General features: G+C 41.0%; 1 protein-coding gene across 2 annotated transcripts in view; it reads right to left on the reverse strand.

The window, feature by feature from the left end:
• nrg3b (neuregulin 3b) overlaps window positions 1-20,736 on the reverse strand; it is a 111,686-nt gene that overhangs the window by 39,121 nt on the left and 51,829 nt on the right. For both annotated transcript variants that reach the window (XM_035533246.1, XM_035533245.1), the window contains exon 2: window positions 10,041-10,173. In XM_035533246.1, the coding sequence (XP_035389139.1) occupies window positions 10,041-10,173 (133 nt within the window). The remainder of the gene's footprint in view (window positions 1-10,040; window positions 10,174-20,736) is intronic.

The following is a 20,736-nucleotide window of genomic DNA, read 5'->3' on the forward strand; positions in this document are numbered from 1 at the left end:
TGTCCAGAGGGGTAGATAATAGATGGCTAAAGCAAAAAATTGGCTTACTCACTTTATGCACTGCCTGGCCAAAAAAAAGGTCACAGACTCTAATATTTCATTGGACAACCTTTAGCTTTGATTACAGCATGCATTCACTGTGGCATCATTTCCACAAGCTTCTGCAATGTCACAACATTTATTTCTGTCCAGAGTTGCATTAATTCTTCCCCAAGATCTTGTATTGATGATGGGAGATTTGGACCACTGCACAAAGTCTTCTCCAGCACATCCCAAAGATTCTCAATGGGGTTCAAGTCTGGACTCTGTGGTGCCCAATCCATGTGTGAAAATGATGTCTCATGCTCCCTGAACCACTCTTTCACAATTTGAGCCAGATGAATCCTGGCATTGTCATCTTGGAATGTGCCCGTGCCATCAGGGAAGAAAAAATCCATTGATGGAATAACCTGATCGTTCAGTATATTCAGGTAGTCAGCCGACCTCATTCTTTGGGCACATAACGTTGCTGAACCTAGACCTGACCAACTGCAGCAATCCCAGATCATAACACTTCCCCCACAGGCTTGTACGGTAGGCACTAGGCATGATGAGTGCATCACTTCAGCCACCAGAGTCCAATCTTTATGCTCTCTAGCAAATTGAAGCCGTTTTTGCCGGTTAGCTTCACTGACATGTGGTTTTCTTAAGGCTACACAGCTTTTTAGTCCCAATCCCTTGAGTTCCCTTCACATTGTGCATTTGGAAATGCTCTTACTTTCACTATTAAACATATCCCTGAGTTCTACTGTTGTTTTTCTATGATTTGATTTTACCACACGTTTAAGTGATTGCCGATCACGATCATTCAAGATCTTTTTCCGACCACATTCCTTCCTCAAAGATGATGTTTCCCCACTGTCCTTCCACTTTTTAATAATGCGTTGGACAGTTCTTAACCTGATTTTAGTAGTTTCAGCAATCTCCTTAGATGTTTTCTCTGCTTGATGCATGCCAATAATTTGACCCTTCTGAAAGAGATTAACATCTTTTCTACGACCACAGGATGTGTCTTTCGACATGGTCATTTAACAAATGAGAAGCTACTCACTGCATCATTTATGGTATTTAGCTGACGCTTTTAACCAAAGCGACTTACAATTATGACTGAGTACAACTTGAGCAATTGAGGGTTAAGGGCCTTGCTCAGGGGCCCAACAGTGGCAACTTGGCAGGGGTGGGGCTTGACCCAGCAACCGTCCAGTTACAAGTCAAGTACCCAAACCATTGAGCTACTCACTGCATCAGTTAGAGTGAAATAACTTGTTGCCAGCTGAAACATAATCACCATGCAGTAATTATCCAATGGGAGGCTCTTACCTATTTGCTTAGTTAAATCCAGGTGCTGACCTTTTTTTGGCCTTTCAATGTACTTTTAACCTTTTCTTATTCCATGTTAATGTAACATGCACACACACACTGTCTCTGTGCACCAGTGGTCATGCATTCGTATTGCAAACTCACCATGTCTGGAAAGCCCCCATCGCACTTTAAAAAACACTACTACACATGTATACACACCCACAACCGTAGACACCTCAGAGACACCAGCAGAACCCTCCACATCAGGCAACTGCAGCAACAACCTCTGCAATATCTGCCACATATCAGAAGACACTCACTTTCTTTGTTCATGTAAGCACAGATGCATCATTATGCACTATGTGTAAAAGGGCAGCGAAAAGCAGAAGATCGCTGTATTCTCAGTCATAGTACTCGTCTCATGCATTTTAAACAGCTGGGCTAAGCATAGTGGTTAATCATAAAAACAGTAAAGCTATTGTGCATGAGAGTTTGAAAATTGGGAGGTTTATTTCTTCCAAAGTCTCAGCCACTCCTTTATAAACACCACAAATTGTGAGGTTTATGCCTTTCTAACTCTCATCCACTCCATTATAAACACCACAAATTGTGAGGTTTATACCTTCCTAACTCTCCTCCACTCCTTTATAAACACCACAAATTGTGAGGTTTATACCTTCCTAACTCTCCTCCACTCCTTTATAAACACCACACATTGTGAGGTTTATACCTTCCTAACTCTCATCCACTCTGTTATAAACACCACAAATTGTGAGGTTTATACCTTCCTAACTCTCCTCCACTCCTTTATAAACACCACAAATTGTGAGGTTTATACCTAACTCTCCTCCACTCCTTTATAAACACCACAAATTGTGAGGTTTATACCTTCCTAACTCTCTTCCACTCCATAATAAACACCACAAATTGTGAGGTTTATACCTTCTTAACTCTCCTCCACTCCTTTATAAACACCACAAATTGTGAGGTTTATACCTTCCTAACTCTCTTCCACTCCATAATAAACACCATAAATTGTGAGGTTTATACCTTCCTAACTCTCACCCACTCCTTTATAAACACCAAATAAGCACTGAGGTTTTTATGACTCAATGCACGTAGCCTACAGTACAATTGGTTATTCTATATATTGCAGGATGCCAGTACTACAATTCTCTGCATTCATTTAAGATCATTTGGCAGACACTCTTATCCAGACAGACTTACATGTCTATTAGTTTGAGAATATTTATGACGTTGGTGTTGCAGGTACCCAGGTGAGTTACAAGAGCTACACAACAATTATTCATATCCATCTAATTCCACACCACATTATAACTATATTTATAAAAGAAATGATTGCATGAAAATTGTAGTGCATTTCCGGTATATATTTTGTTTGCCTGTGCCGGGCAAGGAGTGGAGATACTTCTTATCAGTATCCTTATCACAACTTAATTTTCTTCAAAAATACTTGCAAATTTATTTGGAATTCCCATTGCCACATGGCCATTTGCAATGCAAGGCACACAGGACACGAAATTACTGACTCTGTGGTCACACAACAACAACAACATCAATAATGATAATAATAATAATAATAATGTTGTTGATGAAAGTAGTGCTTTCAAGAGAAAATCGCTTTTTTCTTGACAGAATAAAGGACAGAGAAAGAAATGGATGGAAAAAATAAACACATGGCCTCCCGTGAACAGTCATGTGTTCAAAGAACTGATATTTTCTCACTGCAACCACAAACCTGTTACTTTGCAGGCTGTAAACAGAGCCATGAAAGGTGACAATGTTGTGGCATATCAGGAGAACCACAGCGTAACAATCAGGAGTGATAATGGAGGAAACAGGAGCGTCCTTGGCTCTCCCTATTTTGATTTGATGCTCCGTGAGTGGAAATGAGAAAACAAATCTAAATTTAGGCTTTCAGGAACAGCGAGAATAACCGCACAGCCTCATATGTGCATCTGCTTTTGAATCCTAAATGGCATGCTCTGCTTATCAGAAGGGATTTTTCAAGACATGGGGGCCTCCCTGAGCAAGGCATACCACGACTCTGTCAATATGTCCCTAGATGGATGCACACTGGGTGAAGCCAGATAGACAGGTCTTCCTGTCAGATTCCAGTATTTGTATGGAGTGTGAGACTGAGTAACATGGGGCACGTGGTCAAGTGATCGTGCACACTGCCACACGCCAGCCCAACAGCTTACTGTCTGGAGCATGCAGCCTGCACAGGAAGCTCCCAGCCAGACGGTACCCTCGTTAATCAACATGTGGGATTAAGGGTTGAGCAGGTGAAAGGAACAGTTATGAACGGAGAGTCAGAGTAGATGTACGTCAAGAGACAGTTCCAACTACCCACCCACTAACCTCTCACAACACACAATTGGTTGTTTGTGCAGCATAATGTGAACTCATAACTTCCCTTTAAATGAGATTATTTATAGCAAACACACTTGTCTCCTCACATTGCAACTGTGCCTCACACATTCTGCCAGAGCCTGGGCACCAGGAAGGCTCGTTTGAATGCAATTTGCATGTAATTAGCACATCAAACCTTCTGACTTGAAAGAGACGCCATGTCAGAAGTACTTTGCATCTCGCCTCTCTTGCTCTCTTGGTTTCCCTTTCCTTCTATCCTGGCCTCTGTATGGAGGTCTGATTAGAGGAACAATTAGTTAAGTTAAACCTTGCACAAGAGAGGAATTATAGCAGAATGGAGTTTGGGTGTTTGGGTAATTTGACTATATATGTGACGGCTAGTGATCCTCTAATTTGGCTGTGTATATTTGTGTGTGTGTGTGTGTGTGTGTGTGTGTGTGTGTGTGTGTGTGTGTGTGTGTGTGTGTGTGTGTAAGCATTCATGCGTTGAGTGAGAGAAAGGGATAATGTGCTCTTTGGTTCAGTTGTATCTGCTGATTGTTGATTTTTTACTAATTATCAGAGCCACTGAGATGATGAGATAGTGTGGCTGAGTCATTGAATTGCATTAATTAAAGTTAACAATGATGTCAACCCATATGCATGAAGGTTCCAGCTAACTTCCACTGAGCCATAACACATAGTAGCCAAATAAGTATCCAACTTGTAATTAAAATCCTTAGTCAACAGGAACCATGACCTAAGCAGAAACCTTAAAGTGACCCAGAGGAATACAGATATGAAACTTTATTTCTTCCCATTGGTCAGTGAGGCATGCTTTCCTAGAAGGGCTCGCAAGTTAATAAAGTGGCTGATGTGCTAATGATGGATTAGTTCTGCCCTTCTTATATTTCTGAGGCTTTAAAGCTCCCTTGCTCCATTACTACCCTACAAATGCCACTTAAATAAGGAAAGAAAAACTAGAAGTGTCACTCTTATTTCCAGCTCAAACCTAAACGTCTTTGAAGTTTAGAGCTTACAACTTTGCCTAGCACTTGTTTGTTTTGAAAATGGTGGTGAAACCACAGCATTGGCCCATGACTCTGACAACCTTAAAGAGTTCCACTGCTACTACTACACAAAGAGCATTTGCTGTCTATGCATAAGGAGCATGTAAATAAAATACATTGTTGAGTGCTGGCAAAAATACTTGTCACTGCTGTGCAAACCAGATGCGGAATATGGTGTCTGCATCACACGACTTTTATGAAATTCATACCTAATATTTTAATAAAAGTGAGGGGGCACTGAATTGAATTCACCACCCACAGCACCATGGGGAAATTCTCACTGGGTACACAAACAATCAGTACTGGTTGATTGTGTCTGGACTGGTGTCTTTTCCTCAGTGCTCCTCTTACTGTACGCTAACAGTAGCGGTCCCACTGACCCCATGCGTCCATGTCCTGAAGTTTGTGGATTACACGGCAGTTGCTGGACTCATCCAAGATGATGTGGCGTCTACAGATCGGCAGGTAGTTAATCAGCTGGAGGCCAGTCAGAACAACGTGGCGCTGAATGAGCTCAGTACAGTAGAGACAGTAATGGAGTTTAGGTGGAGGGAGCTCTTCACCCCCACCTCCTGCTGTCCTGGACAAAACTGTGGCAACTGTGGAGTCCTTCTAGTTTCTAGGAGCTACAATCACCAAGAACCTAAAGGAGGGAACCAACATTACCTGCATGGTGAAAAAAATGTCTTATGATGACTGAAAAAGTTCAGCCTGCCCAAACAGCAGCTGATCCATTTCCCTAAAGTGATCAAAGACTCATAGCAACCGTAATCATCACCACCCCATAACTTCTCCCACCACTCAAACTACAGAATATCATCAAGTCTGCGGAAAAGGACTATAGATGAAGTGTCTTCCCAGCCTTCGTGACCTGTTTACCAGCAGAACTAAGGGCGGAGAAATTAATTTCTGACCCCACACACCCTTGACATCACCAATTCCAGCTCCTCCCCTCATAGGATGGTCTTGAGGATCAAAACTAACAGATTACAAAAAAACAAACAAACAAACAAAACAAACAAACAAAAAAACCCATTCTTCTCTCATTCTGTTACCCCAATGAACATTTAATGTGCATATGTGGAATTACCATTGTACACTCCTGTTTTAATTCTGTAGGTTTCTTTTGTGGCTATGATATTTGGCCCTATATACATTAGTATTTCTTAGTATATTAGCACATTAGTATCTATACTTATTTTCTTTTTATTTAGTTGAATGTATAGATATATCTGTATTCCTGTGTGACTGTGTATGCATGCAAATGTAGGAATTTATATAATTTATGTGATTACACACTCTGTAGTGCTTTGCGAGCTACATTCAAACCCTAATTGCTTTTATGTGCAAACTTACTTGGCCAATAAACTTTGATTGGCCTGATTCTGATCTATTGTTTTTTGTGGCTTATCGGACCGGCAGGAGTGTGGTTTAGCTTGGGATGGCATGGACCAGGAGCATGCGATGGGGGCGGGTGACTCATTCTGTACACCTGTTCCTCGTTTCCTCACTGCCAGTTTAATTTCCTTTCCCTGCTACAGAAGTCTGAGTGTAGACAAGATATGAGGCTTATTTTGGACTACGGATCAAAAGCCGCGGCCCAAGAGAGCGCCGAAAGGGTCCGTGCCGGCCTCGGTGCTTTTTTCTTGGCTTCCCAAGCAGCGCAAGGAAAGTTGCTCAAGTTTTCCTGCATCTACTCGCGTCCTCATTGACTCCAGGTGGTCCTGTCACAGCCATTCAAGTTCATTGACATAAAGCAGCGGTTGTGAGCTGCATGCGGATATCTGACGACCTCCAGCCTGACTCCGCACGGCGCTGAAATATGGGCCGAGACGCGGACGCCGTCCTTGGTCCGACATGGAAGGCTGTGGCGTTTTGCTCTCGGCTCTCTGTGGCGCGAAGGCTGACCTCCTGCGCTTGCGTCTCTTAAAGGCCTCGCTCTACAGGGTCCAGCCGATGTGATTACTGGACATTTATTCCCCTTTTCTTTCATTGTTAGTGCACTTAGTGTGATTAATTATGTCGAGCTCTCCCACTGACAACTCGCCTCACTACCCCTCCTCCTTCACTCTGTCTTATTCTATCATTCCCTTCCTCACTCCTCTCCAGTCAATTCAAATTCAATTCAGGGAGCACTCCATCTGCCATCATGGCTGCCGCACAACAACAACAACTGCACCAGTAAACAGACACGCATAAATAACACGCTACACATACCACCTACTAACAGTGCACGAACCCTTTAACATTTTGACATGTAACGGGCAGTAGCAGTACACTTTAATAAGGCAAGGAAGCTTGATAAACCTCTCTTTCTCTCTCTCACTGTCTGTTTTTCGGTCTCTCGGTCTCTGTCTGGGTCATTTTCTCTACGCTTTCCCCAAGCCGCCGGTCTGACATTTGAAGCAGTGTCAATTCACTAGGTGACCGTTCACCCCTCTCCTCTACCCACACTCCTCTGTAGCTCAGAGCTCTTGACATGGAATGGCCCCTTTAACCAAACAGACAGAGACATGTGTCTGGTTTAAACACCCATGCTTCAATTACACAGCCAGGCTCTGTGTGTCCACTGTGTAAGTAACCCACTTACGCAGCCAGAATGAAAGACCCAGAGATATTCATCCCCCATACCAGCTGAGGAAGCGCATGAGCTACAGATGCACTGTCTGCAGTCACATTTGACTTTCAAATCTGCAGCTGCCCCATGTGATAATCGCCAGCTGATAGAATCCGTTTCTCAGGAGTAGTATCGCATGCTGTGTTATTGAGTCATGCTGTACAGCACTGCCTTGGATCATGTGACTTTATGCTGCATAATATATGAGGCTGTAGGATCTGTTTCTGTCATGCAAGACTGCATTCAGCTGTGTTGCCAAGTTTGATGTTGGTAGATGCATACAATCAAAAATATTCATCGTGACTGTGTAGAACTAATCGTGCTGATAGCTGTTGCATAAAATAAGCAATCCTAAGGTGGGGTTTTAAAGACTTGTGCCTCCACTTATCGCTATGCAAATTTTGCATGTGAGAGACTGTATTTGTGGGCTTGTCAGCAGCCCAGAGGACGTGAACACTTCTAGCTCCTCCCCTCAGGACCAACAAGATGAGAAGAGACAGCAACCAGGATTAAAAGAGCCTGTCGAGTTCTGACAGCTTGCCGACAGTTTAATCGCTGGCTGTCTCTCCAGGAGTGGGGCAAAAGAGAGGAGGAAAAGGATTTTTTTTTTTTAAGTGGATGTCGTCATCATTAACGTGATTTATTTTGTCATATCAGATCTCAGTAATACGTCTGCCACCGTCTTCCTAGGCCTGCCTGTACATTCTCCACCTAGTTTTCTTTCATTTGTCTTCACTGCTGCTATGTCTCCACAATTCCTCCCCTGTCAGATTTTCTGCAGTGTGCAATAGAGAAGCATTTATTTATTAGGCATCTTCCTCTCTCTCCCTATCACTCTCTCTCTCTCTCCGTCTCTCTCTCACTCTGTCCTTATCCCTCTCTGTTTCATCTTTTCTCTCTTCCCACATAAATGCTCTCCTCCTGCCTCAACACGTCCACACATTTCCAGGAAATGCAACAACATTAGCAGGGGGGCAAGGTGGTTGCCTTTTAAAAAGCATGACATTCAATGAAACACAAGCTTTTATGACTATAACAATATGTACCCCCATTACAATGCCAGGCTGGCAAAATCTGAAATAGTAACATGAACTAATATGCTGAAGAGTGCTTTCAAATTGCCTCCATCCTCCTCTTTATATGAGCAGCAGAGGTGAGTAAAAATTCTGGCTCGTCTGCGTCAAAGCTGAAATTGGAACTATTCTCTTAAGACTGAGTATCGTGCTTTAAATATGTTCTACTGCGTCAGGACCTTCACATGTCCATATGGAAGCTATACGGTACTAATTAATTAGCAAGAGCTGTTACCATAGCAATAATGAGGTTCAATAGAAGAAGAATGTTAGCTTTTGCCAAATAGCCAGCAAAAAAAAAAAAAAAAAAAAACACACAAAAAAGAACAAACAAACAAAAAGTAGTAGAACAAAAGCATTGTAGGTGTGCTTTAAGGTACCTGCACTTTATATTAGCCTGCTGAGTTTTTTGCTTTGGAGCCTGAAGTGGCATCAAACATTCTGAAAGCATCAAAATGCATCATTAATTCTGAGCGATGAGGACCAATAAAAAGCTATATGTCAGATTAAGAGCAGCTCTAAGAAAAGTAAATGACGCTCAGGATAGATAAAAACTCAAAACCACCGACTCCCTCTCCGTCTGCATAACCAAAAGCAAAGTTTGTTTACGCAGCTTCATACGGATATAGGATGCAAGAGGACTTTCTCTAGCCTCACTTCCTAAATTATGTGTACAGATCTGAAGAGAAATCCCATTGGGTGCTGAAGTCATAAGTGTCTCGTTAAAAAGCTACAACCTGGACTAAAAAACTGTCAGCTGTTCTGCTAGCTGAATGGTTTCAGGGAGGCAGTCTTCATTAGAGAGGACGTCATCACAGAGGTGGGCAGACATCCTGTTTAAATGGTGAGCTTAAACGAGTGTGACATGTGCATAAAAAGCCCATGGAGGTGGATGGTGCAGCTGTTTTATCTGCTGCACCACCTTTGACTACAGAGAATGACGCAAAAGCATTTTGGACCACTCAAAGAAACCTGCAATTATTGTTTCTGAGCAGATCCACTGTACTGTGAAAGAGCTGGCTCCTCAGGTTATATCCGCCAGTCCCTCCAGTGTGGAAGATCTGTTCCTAATTACACCCTTGAGTACAGGAGCAGAAAGCCCAGCTTTTCCAGTACCTGTCACATACACAGGAAGACCACAAAATAAATAAACAAACATCACGAAACAGCAAACAACTGGGTCCACTACTGCCTCGTCCTCTCTCTCTCTCTCTCTCTCTCTCTCTCTCTCTCTCTCTCTCTCTCATGTCAGTAATTAGGACACTGTGCTTTTGTAAGGCTCTACCACACAGGCTGCCAGCTAGCCAGCTAGTCAGAAAAGCTGCTATGTTAAGGCTGTGGATTAGTTTTAAAAAAACAACAACAAAAAGCCCTATAACCAAAACTGACACTCAGCAAGGGATGCACCAATAAGTCAGGATAGACGTGAAAAAATGGGAGGAGGAAAATGTGGATTAAAATGCAAGAGTGGAATATTCATGCTCACTTGCACGCGTGCTCTGCCCACGGTAGACGCACCAATGTGCAAAAAAAAAAAAAAAACCATGAGAGAGAGAACGTTACCTGCAGTGTCGGTGGACTCCTGCCACAGTTTCGATAATGAAGCATTCCCCCTCATTCAGACAGAACGCCAGCTCTTGGCTGTCTTGGCAGGGCTTGAAGAACTCGGAGCGTACAGTCGGAGCTGTAGGTGCAACTTCATGTAAGAGAGAAAGAGGGAGAAGGAGATTCATTACTTCAGTTCAATAAAATATTTCAACCAATTCCAGAATATCCTTTCATGCTGAGAAAATTACATCAGTAATACTGAATATAATTGGGGGGGAAAAAAAAAAAAAAGTGTGTGTGGACCTTTAGAATTGGATTTCCGCATTAATACCACTTAAAATGTGATCGTTTCAACATTTGTGTTATAATGACTATAACAATTAATCAAAGATTACAAATAACATTTTACAGTGTCTTTATTCAGCAAACGGTATAAACAGTCAAATTGATTGAACCCTTAGATATAGTAAATACCTTCAACCGAATGCTTTCTGCAGCTGCTAACTAACTATCCTGCACAGCAGTTAGGATCTATTGTTCTTTGTGCTATTATGTGTTCGCCATACTAAACTGCTTCAACTTATGTATAATTTCTAGATGGCTTGCTTCAGTGGCCTATTTCAAAACATGCCACAGCATTTCATTGGGATTAAGGTAATCATGCTGACTTGGCTAGTGTAAGTGCAGAACTGCTGTTTGAGCTACTCTCTTGTTGATTTAACTATGTGTTTTGATTACTGTCAAGCTGCGCAACCCTGTCTCTTTTGAGTGTTAGATCACAGATAGACGCCCTGACATTGCGACCCTCCCTTGGCCCTGAGGCGGCTTCACACTGTAATACTCCCTCCGTCATGCTTCACAGCATCTCAGGTGGGATGAGGTTTTAGTGCTTGCCGGAATGCAGTGTTTTATGTTCGCTGCCTCCAAAAATAATGCTGTGCACATTCATCAAAATTGTACATTTTTATCCTATTTGTCCATCTGTAGAACATACAAGTCGTCCTCAGAAGGAGGGAGACTAATCAGCACAGATGGTATCAAACACAAGGCATCTGCATATCCTTAGGTGTCATATAAGGATCATATTGACTTGTTCGGGGTTACTCCATCATGTGTGTACTCCGATCTCTGTAGAACGCCCACTCCTAGGCAGAAACGCAACAGTACTGTATTTCTTCCAGTCGCAAACTATCCGCCTCACCGAGGCGGTCCTTAGGAACTCCTTTGTACCTCTTTCTAGTTTCATAAGCTTTAAGAACTTTTCTTCTCGGATCTTGTAAAATCTCTTTTGACTGAGTCATATTGCAGGGTATTGCACATATTGCAACAGAATTCTTCTGTGAAGTGCCCAAATGATTTTTATTTTTTTAAAAGGACAGGGAAGCATAAATCTGCAGCTGAAGCAACTGGCACACCTGGGTCCAAATATTGCTTTTGAAAAGGGTCATTTTCTTAGAGGGTTAAGGGACCTTTATGTCAATGGCCCTTATTTTTTAAACCTTATTGTCGCTAAACATATGGCAGTGTAAACTGTTGTCATTATTGTTTTAGAAACATGGATGCTTTTATTTATGTTTTTATTTATAATGATATTCATGCAGAAATCTGGGTGGCTTAAAAGCACTTACAAACTTTTCTTTGCAGCTGTGTTTAGGCACTAACACCATTAACTGAATCACAGGGTCGAGTGCAATGACTTTCACAGTAAGTATTCTGATTATTAAATGAGTGCTTGCATAGACAAGATTTTTCTCATAATATTAGGTGTCAGGGTTAATAATACAGTGGACCACAGACAATAGACGAGAGGAAACATACTTAATGAGAAGCAATGTGGATGCCCAATACACACATACGCTAACTGACAGACCTCAACAGGCACACAGAATCAACATGACTGTGGCACAGTGCATTTGCTGCGTATTATCATTTAATTAAGGCAATATATGCCAGCCAAAACTCTTCAGGCTTGAATCACAATGAATCAATATGAAGCACACAACAAAATTGCTTATAAGAGTTATAATGTCTCTTTTCCTATGTGCTAATAGCAGCGGTGAGTCATACAGACCAAGGCTATTGTGTTTGTGGAGTAGGCAATGCAGACACAAGCAGATGAGCTGTTGTCTTTTGATGAAGCCATGGTTCGATGCATTGATCCAGCTCCGCTCGCCAAAGCCCAACACACAGACAGGACCCGTGGCCTCGCCTGGGTGTGTTTATGCCGCTGCGCGGCTGCCTACATCCACCATAAGGATGTACCCAATATATTCATGAACACACACAAACACGCGCACATATGCAGCCGCACAAATACACACCAACACACTTAACATGCACAGTAATCCCCCAGACATCTGTCAAAGGATGCTATGAAGCACAAATAGTCATAATTATCAAGAAGAACATGACAGCCGAGTTGCTATTCCAGCCAGCAGAGGGGTCTGTTCCTCTAACTCTGTGTCTTTAAGCAGGGCATAAGAACCATGGTTCTGTCCCCATGTGCAAGTATGAGAAAGAGCTGACGCCCAAATGAAGACATCTGAAGTAGTACAGGAAAAAGTCTAGAGTCTAGAGTAATCCACCGTTCTCTCATGCTGATGGACGAATCTCAGATAAGTGCAATGGGTAATGCAAGGCAGTCATGGTGTTGAGGGCGTGGAGAGGAGAACAGGCTAAATCAGAATCTGCCGTCCTATGGGGGACTATGACCAGCCATGATGGCCAAGCACAAAAAGCAAGCCTATGAAGATACATAATTCATCAGGTGCTGCATGAGAGGACATCAGGGCGGCCATATCTTGTCCTTTAGCTCACCATAAACTTTGTGGAGGTTATGACATGATATAAATCATCTGGAAGGTATTGAGCAGAAGGATATTGAATCCACTGTTTTATTGTTAAAAAAAAAGAAAAGAAAAAGAAAACTGGAAATGTTGATTATTACTGTCATGTTTTCTCTCGTGTGCTGTTTAAACTAAACTAGTATACTTCCACTGACAAGCCAGTCGATCAGCCATCAGCAGTGTTTACTGGTTGACCCCGGGCCACTTAGGGGCCCAATCTTTCAGTACCACAGCTTTGATTAAGAAGCTCATAAAAGGGTGGCAGACTGCCTCCATCTGTAGGCTAAGAATGCAGAAACATGCAATAACCTTCAACAAGGACAAAATTAAAAATGATAAACTAGCAGTAATATGTATAAGCGTATGGGCCTGAGGGCGTTGTTCAATGAGTTAACACTTGAATCAATGCTGTGGGATTCTGTGGAACTATAAGCAATTAGTAACCTTTATGACTGATAACCAACAAGTTTATTGTTGCTCTCGTTCAATTGATTTTGTGCATTTTTACACTTTAAGGTCCTTACTCTCAAAACAGTCTTTACACATGCCAAGCTATTGTATACTTTCTATGAAACTTAGTACATTTTTATTGCTTTCGGCTGTATCACAGACATACAATGTAACGTGTCATGGCCCGAGTGCCGCAGGGTGAGGGGCAGGACACACAGACTCCAACGTCTGGGACGTACATTTATTTACAGATACAGAGACAATGGCTCTCACACTTGTTACAAACGAAGAACACAAACATGAAACGATTAACATTAAACGAACACGATAAATACATCTAACATCTAACAATGATGAGTATGACATTTAACATTATTAACAACAGCACACCACATTGAAACGTTACGGCAACAATGACCAACGACGCTGCATTCCCTGATGTGGTAATAAATGCACATAGACAAAACGAGGTACAGTTGTGCAGGCGTGGCCACAAACGAGGGTCCTCCTATTGCACGCAGCTGGCCAAACCACGTGCCTCGCGGGAGGTGAGCATTCCGTGACATACAGACATATGGCCTGTGCTTGTTTCCATCATTTTGATAAAAGGTGGATTAGGTACACATGTTTGAATTAAACAGCCTTAAACCCTAGAATATTATTACAGTACTCAGTGGGTGTAAGCATTGTTCTTTGTACTGTAGTCAGTAGCATTTTTGCTTTAAATAAACTACTCAATTTTATTAAGTCTGTCACTTTGTCTTTATATGTCATACAGGATGCTATATCCTCAGTTTCCAGTAGAGTGATGTCAGAAAATGAATTTGCAAAGCAATTATCTGAGAACATGGGCTACTGATGACTAGGGCTTCTTCACCTGTGTGTGTGTAAATGAAGCAAATCTGAAATTAAATGGTAAATCAACAATGAAAAATGTTCACTCTAGAAAATGGAAAATTTAATTGTCTTAAAAATATGATGGATTGTGATTTTTTGGTATACCTTACAGTGAACACATAATTCTGAACACATGAAATACGAACACATTAAAAACCATACTGGGAAACAAAGAGTATATCCATAATTTAGAGGATATCCTGTTTGAATGGTCATGTTAACTGAGAACATGCACCGAATCTATTGAAAATAATAGGAAATCAAAGAACGTTGAATGCTTGTGAGGAACGAACCAAAACACAGCACTTTCATTTCATGTTTTAGACACTGCCCTCCTGTTGACAAACTGAAAGGGACATCTGTAGATCTGCAAATTCGTTCAGATTTCTTCTACTTTCCACTAATGATCCTACCATAAAAAAGACAGAAAACCCATGACTTATCATAAACCCCCAAACACATGCCCACACACACACACACACACACACACACGCACAAATTAATTCATAAATAAAACACAAATGACCATGACACTGTTTAATAAAGCTGCTTTGAATTATATATGCTTATGAAAGTAGCTTCAGTAATTGCTCAGGTGACGATGGGCTAATTGCTCAGCCTCCACTCCGTGACAGAACCATCACTGCAGTAATTCCCTAAGTAATGCCTTGTAACATAGGATTCATCCTGGTTCCTCTGAAATTAGTTCAGCATTTTTTCTTGTAAGGCAATTCAGTTCTCTTGAGAAATGTTATGAAATTACAATTTAAAAAAGGAGACAATATTCCACTGTTTTTTCCCACCTGAAAAAGGCCTTAGGTTTTGGACAGAGTTGGATATGCATCCATTATCAGTGGTCAGAAGGGGAAGATAATATTATATGCATGTGTAACAGAAAATATAAAAATGGTGAAAAATCCAGTACCTCTTGTATTCACATATTAAAGTTAGATTACAAATTAATTTGCACTGAATATAGATTGGGTTCATATGGAATAGTTCTAGTGTAATCCAATTTAAAAATATTATGTTTAATATAATAGCTCAACAAGAAAACACATTAACAACACACATTCATTAATTCAAGATTCCCTGGGATTGCTTTTGGTGTCAAATGATTATACTTATACTCATTATAATCTCTCTTGATAAAAGAATAAAAACATCAAAGCCAAATTCATGTGAATACCATAAGGACATCTGCAACAGGCATCCATTTGCACACATCCATACACATTCAGTTGCCATGGAGGAAGGGATGTACATTTACGTTTGTAACATTTTCCCGCATGCCTTCCCAGTAATCTTCCTGCTCATTAGTGTTGTCAGGCCGTGGTTGATCTCTGGGGAGAGTTCTCTCACAGTGTTTACAGCCAAGCATGTCAAACACTGCACACACGCGGAGAAACGTGTCAGAGGCTGCACAGAATACAGACTTTATTTTACCCCTCCTGCTCTATTGCCTGATGTCCTCTTACTCTCTTTTCAGTGAACAGCCGAGCAAGGTGAGGTTGGGCTTCTTGGTCTAACCAGTCTATTTGCAGTGCTGCTCATTATGGCTCAAAACAACCTCAACACGGCTAGTATTTAGACATGCTAAGTTTCCTATATATGCTAGTTTGTATTTTAATTTGGAGCAGGCAAAAATGCCTATCAATCAATAATTTGGAAACTGATTGAAAAATGTTCAGTATATTTATCTAGTGTATGCTATAGTTAACTAGTGTATGCTATATATTTAACTAATGTATGCTATATTTAACTTGTGTATGCTAGTGTCAATGTTTTGGTCTCTGTGATCATACTATCCCCTTCAGACCTTTCTATTTCCATTCGATGCACACCTCGAACTTAAAGGCAGTGGAATCAGGCCAGTGTAGGATCACCTTTGAGATCACCGTCCTCTTGACCACCTGCCACCCTCACGCTGCGTCCTCTATCAGAGACAAACGGAGATCAGGGAGGGACAGGTGGGTGGGAAAAGAATGTGTCTCCTGCTAGCCGGCCAGTGGGCTGCAAGACATGTACGGCACTGACAGTTTTGGATAGCTGTAGACACAAACAGCTGTCACACAGTAACGGTCCACCTTGTCCTTCACCAGTCAGACTGACAGGCCCCTGGGGGTAAAGTCTCCTGAGACATGCCTGCACTCTGAACACACCGCATGCTTTAATTTCCCCCTGAGAAATCTCTAGTACAGAGCTGTAAATGTGGGAGCAGATAACATAAGTAGAGACCTTACTGGGTTTTCAGGGACTGAAAATGAGATATACAGAATCGTGTTAGCACGTTCTGACCAAAACATACTTATTTGGAAAAACTATGCTCATAGTGCAGTCTTGCTCACATCTGTCTAGATTGTAGTGTGGTGCGAAAGTATATTACCTGACATTAAAAACCGTTTCCAAATATGTACTCATAATTTGAAAGATTATGTTCAATTGATGGTTGAAATGATAGGATACATGACACAGCTGAAGCTGAAACACTTCAAATCACATAAAAGGATGGCTCTGCAGACATAACCACTTATCAGATAATTAGAGTTTTGAAGTAAACAGTGATTTTTAGTTCTGTGCAAACATCAAGTTAAAAAAATAGGTCTTGTGAACTGGCCCTGGGAGGTTTAAAGTGCTCTTGCAGAGGGGAACGATGAGTGCAGTGCACTTAAGCAATTGAGGAAATAACGTTAGCATAAGGAGAACAGAAAGCTTTCCTTCTTTCCTCCTTACTAACACAGCAACGCTATGGAATGCTACGCTCCCACTGGACAAGTCGTATTAGTTTCAGATTTTTGGAAAACCGTAGGAATTTAAAAAAGGGAATAGCCCGGCAGATGTAACATTACAGGAATTCACTGAGTAAATATCTGACTGACCTCTGAAACAAAAGAAGCAAAATGTAATATATTATGGCATCACAACATCTCCTTAACTGTGCCGGAAAGTATGGAAGGGAGAGAATTGGTTATCCTGTTAAGAACATTTGAAAGCATAGACGCTGTCCGCCGGGGATGAAAGAACTCATTAAATCCAAGTGCAAGGCTGAAACGAAGAAAACTTCAGACAAATGTCAGCCACTATAGCCATTACAGGGCTGAACACAATCAGGGAGTCTGAGACACAATGTAAGGACCACTGTGAGGGAAGGTAAATTGAATCCACTCAACATTCTGAACCATCTCCTCTGGAGAAGATGACAGGTCTGCACAGACAAGCTCTGCCTGACTAACTCAAAGTGACAGTTAAGACAAAGGCTAACCCTCCAGGTGAATTAAGAAAGATTTCAGCTGTTTAAGCCACCAAGGTGACATGTAATCAAAACAAAAGAATCAACAATCAAATGGCCACAGGGAAGATCTTAGTGACTTGCCATCAGCAAATGTACATAATTAAACATCAATCATTTGCTGACCATAACAGATAGGAATATTCTTTCCTAACCTTAAAAAGATATTCTGGGATAGCTTTAAAATATTGAGGTTTCACTATGCCTTAATGACTAGTATAATAATTAAAACCCATTTATAATAATGGCACATCTGACAAATATTATCCTGTAACCCTGGAAAGTCAGTATCAGTTTAACACACTAGAAAGGGTTCTTTTCTTGCTTGGCGGGGAGTTAAGGTCTGAAGATTGTATACGATTGTACAAGCTTAGAAATGAGGAATGAGATTGTTGGATATGTGAATCCCTCCTGACATGATGCTTTCTCTAAAAGCCATTGCCTTCCTTATCTGCAGAGCATGTGACAATAGCTGTAAGTGGCTCATAATGTGTTGAATATGGATACACTGAATGCAAATGTAAATTTAATATTGCTTCGCTGCGTTTTAAGAAAAAGAGATGGGAAGATATTTAGGTCACTACAATGAGTTTTAAAGTATTTTTTTTAAATGCATTCATGTGACATGATGTGCTAATACCAGAGAAATGTGTAGAACAAAACCCCATAAATGTGCCCAGAAATGACTAGAATTGATATTTCATAGCACATTATCATCACAATGTACCGATTTCCTGCAGCACAAATAAAGCTGGTAAAATATGCTACACTAGAGTTTTGGATTACATGCCATTGTCTTTTTATGAGCTTTCTCTGTAAAGTCCAACCATCCCAGGACCCCTTAGCCTTCCCAGGTCCCCTGACGAACTGAGGATTTGAACAGTTTTTCATGATTTGATCTGCCCAGCCTCCTACATTCTCAACATGTCAGACTGATTCATACCATCATTACACAGTACTGAAGGGAGAGACATACTAAAATGCTCCCTCTCTAACCAACACACACACACACACACACACACACACACACACACACACACACACACACATACACACACACACACACACACACATAAATGCACACATAGATTCTATTATATTTTCAACTGTGTCCACTACTAGAGAGATAGAGATTTATTCCAATGTATCACTCATAAATTCTAACACTAATAACTAAATTCTTTATGAAAGATTAGGTCAGGTGTCCTGTAGAGGTGACAGGTTTACTTCCAACATATTTGCAGGGAGTGGAAAATTTAGCTTCAACACCCCTGATTATAATAATCAGATGTTACAAATGGCATTGATTAATTGGATCTGGGGTATAAGATTAAGGTTGTAAATAAACTCTGCAAGCTGGTAGATTTCCAGCACTAGACCTGTCATCCAGCACCGCAAAAAATATATATATGTGTATCTTAGCAAATGAAAAGACCTTGAACACAGTAAAGCATTTAAGATTTCTATATTTTTATAAAATAAAATAACAATGTATAGAAGCATGTTAAATAATCTTTTAATCATTTTACATTAAACTAATTGTTTTTGTCGTGATTATACTTTAGGCTTTAGGTGTCCAATGAATTTCCAGACCAAAGCAGATGCTCATCTGGCATATTCACAAAAACTGATCATTGACCATTTGTTAACACAGGTTACAGAGTTGTCAACTCAATCATTATTATCCCAGTCAAGCGGCTAGCGTCTTTGCAAATGGTGCATGAAACAGGCTGCGTCTCTGATTGTACCAGAGTTTGAGTGGATGGGTTCATCTCTTGAAATACAAAGTGCCAGAGATGACCAATCCAAGTTCCCTTGTTAGTTAATTTGAGTAGGTTGAGTGGGTTGAGTGGGTTGAGATTGCATGCTCATCAAATGTCATAAAAGAATGTCATCAAATGTCATAAAAGAAGTTGTTCCCTGCCCAGTACCCAAAGATTTTAGAACTCCACACCAAACAATGTCTATTTCAATTAGAAAAACAGTGATGGGTATTTTGGGGCTCACACCAGGAAAAGGTTAGTCAAGACACAGTGAACCAGTTAACCTAAGTTGGGAGCTCTAAGCCCAAAAAGGCAAAGTTCAAAGCAAAAAGAAGATGAAACCTCCCTGTTGACATCCCAAAGAGGTTGTATTATTACTGCACCTGTAATTTGAAATCAAATGTGTTTGCACAAAAAATGGTGATATCAGGTGCTTCCCATACTTGAAATAAAAGCCAAGGACAAAATATCTGACCATGATTAAGTTTTCATTTCAGTTCTGGTTTTGTCATACTGGATTTAATCATCTGGATTTTTTATACTAGACATATTCAGGGGCAAACGAGTTAAATCAAGGCTTTGTGGCAAAACTTGTGGACTGTATTGACCTGTATGCTCGTTCTTGTGTACTTACCATATACTATATACTGTAGATTCATCCAAAGAAGATTTAGGAGAATTTCAAAAGTGGACAATAAAGTCTTCCTTCTTTCCTTCATTCACTCATATTTGAACAACCACATGAGGAGAATCTATGTGTAACTGGTTATGATTCCTCCTACCCCCTGCCCAGTCAAGAAATACTACCATTTATACTCAGGATAGCTTGAGTTCTTAGCTGTCAAGTGGACATTTGGTGATAAGTTTAATAAGCCTCCAATAAGTCTACCTTTACTGCATTTGACCAGAGGTTAACACCCGGCTAGCCAGACTAAATGGAGAAGGTCACCAGTTGGTTGGTGAGCTGGAAAACCTTCACTTTCATATCAAGCATACACTGGGGAGGAGGAATGTGGGTGAAGACACTCTGTCCCTCTACCTGTGAACCTGACTGATAACATGAGTGTGTGTACTGAGGCTATGTTTCCAGAGGTTATTCCATGGAATAGGGTCCTTTATGAGGAAGCGTGTCCATTCACACCCAAGGAAGAGTGTGCACAAGAACAGGATGTAGAAATCACAGAAGTGGCTGAAAGAGGCAGAACGAAAGCCAAAAAAAAAAGGAATGCAAAACCCAAATGAAAGAGAGGATGAGCGGATTGGTAAATAAGCACAGCAAGCTCAAAATAGCCATCGGAATACTGTACAGGCAGGCAGGCTCATTTAAATGATTAGTCTAACCAAGTAAACAGAAACCAGTGGTGCTGAACAGTCTACATGAAGCTATGGGACGTGTAGTAGCTAATGAAGTAATTCACCTGACATCTATTGACCATTCATGCAGCATGAGATTGATGACTTGGTAA

The sequence above is a fragment of the Electrophorus electricus genome, chromosome 14 (genome assembly GCF_013358815.1).
Source record: "Electrophorus electricus isolate fEleEle1 chromosome 14, fEleEle1.pri, whole genome shotgun sequence".
NCBI lineage: Eukaryota > Metazoa > Chordata > Actinopteri > Gymnotiformes > Gymnotidae > Electrophorus > Electrophorus electricus.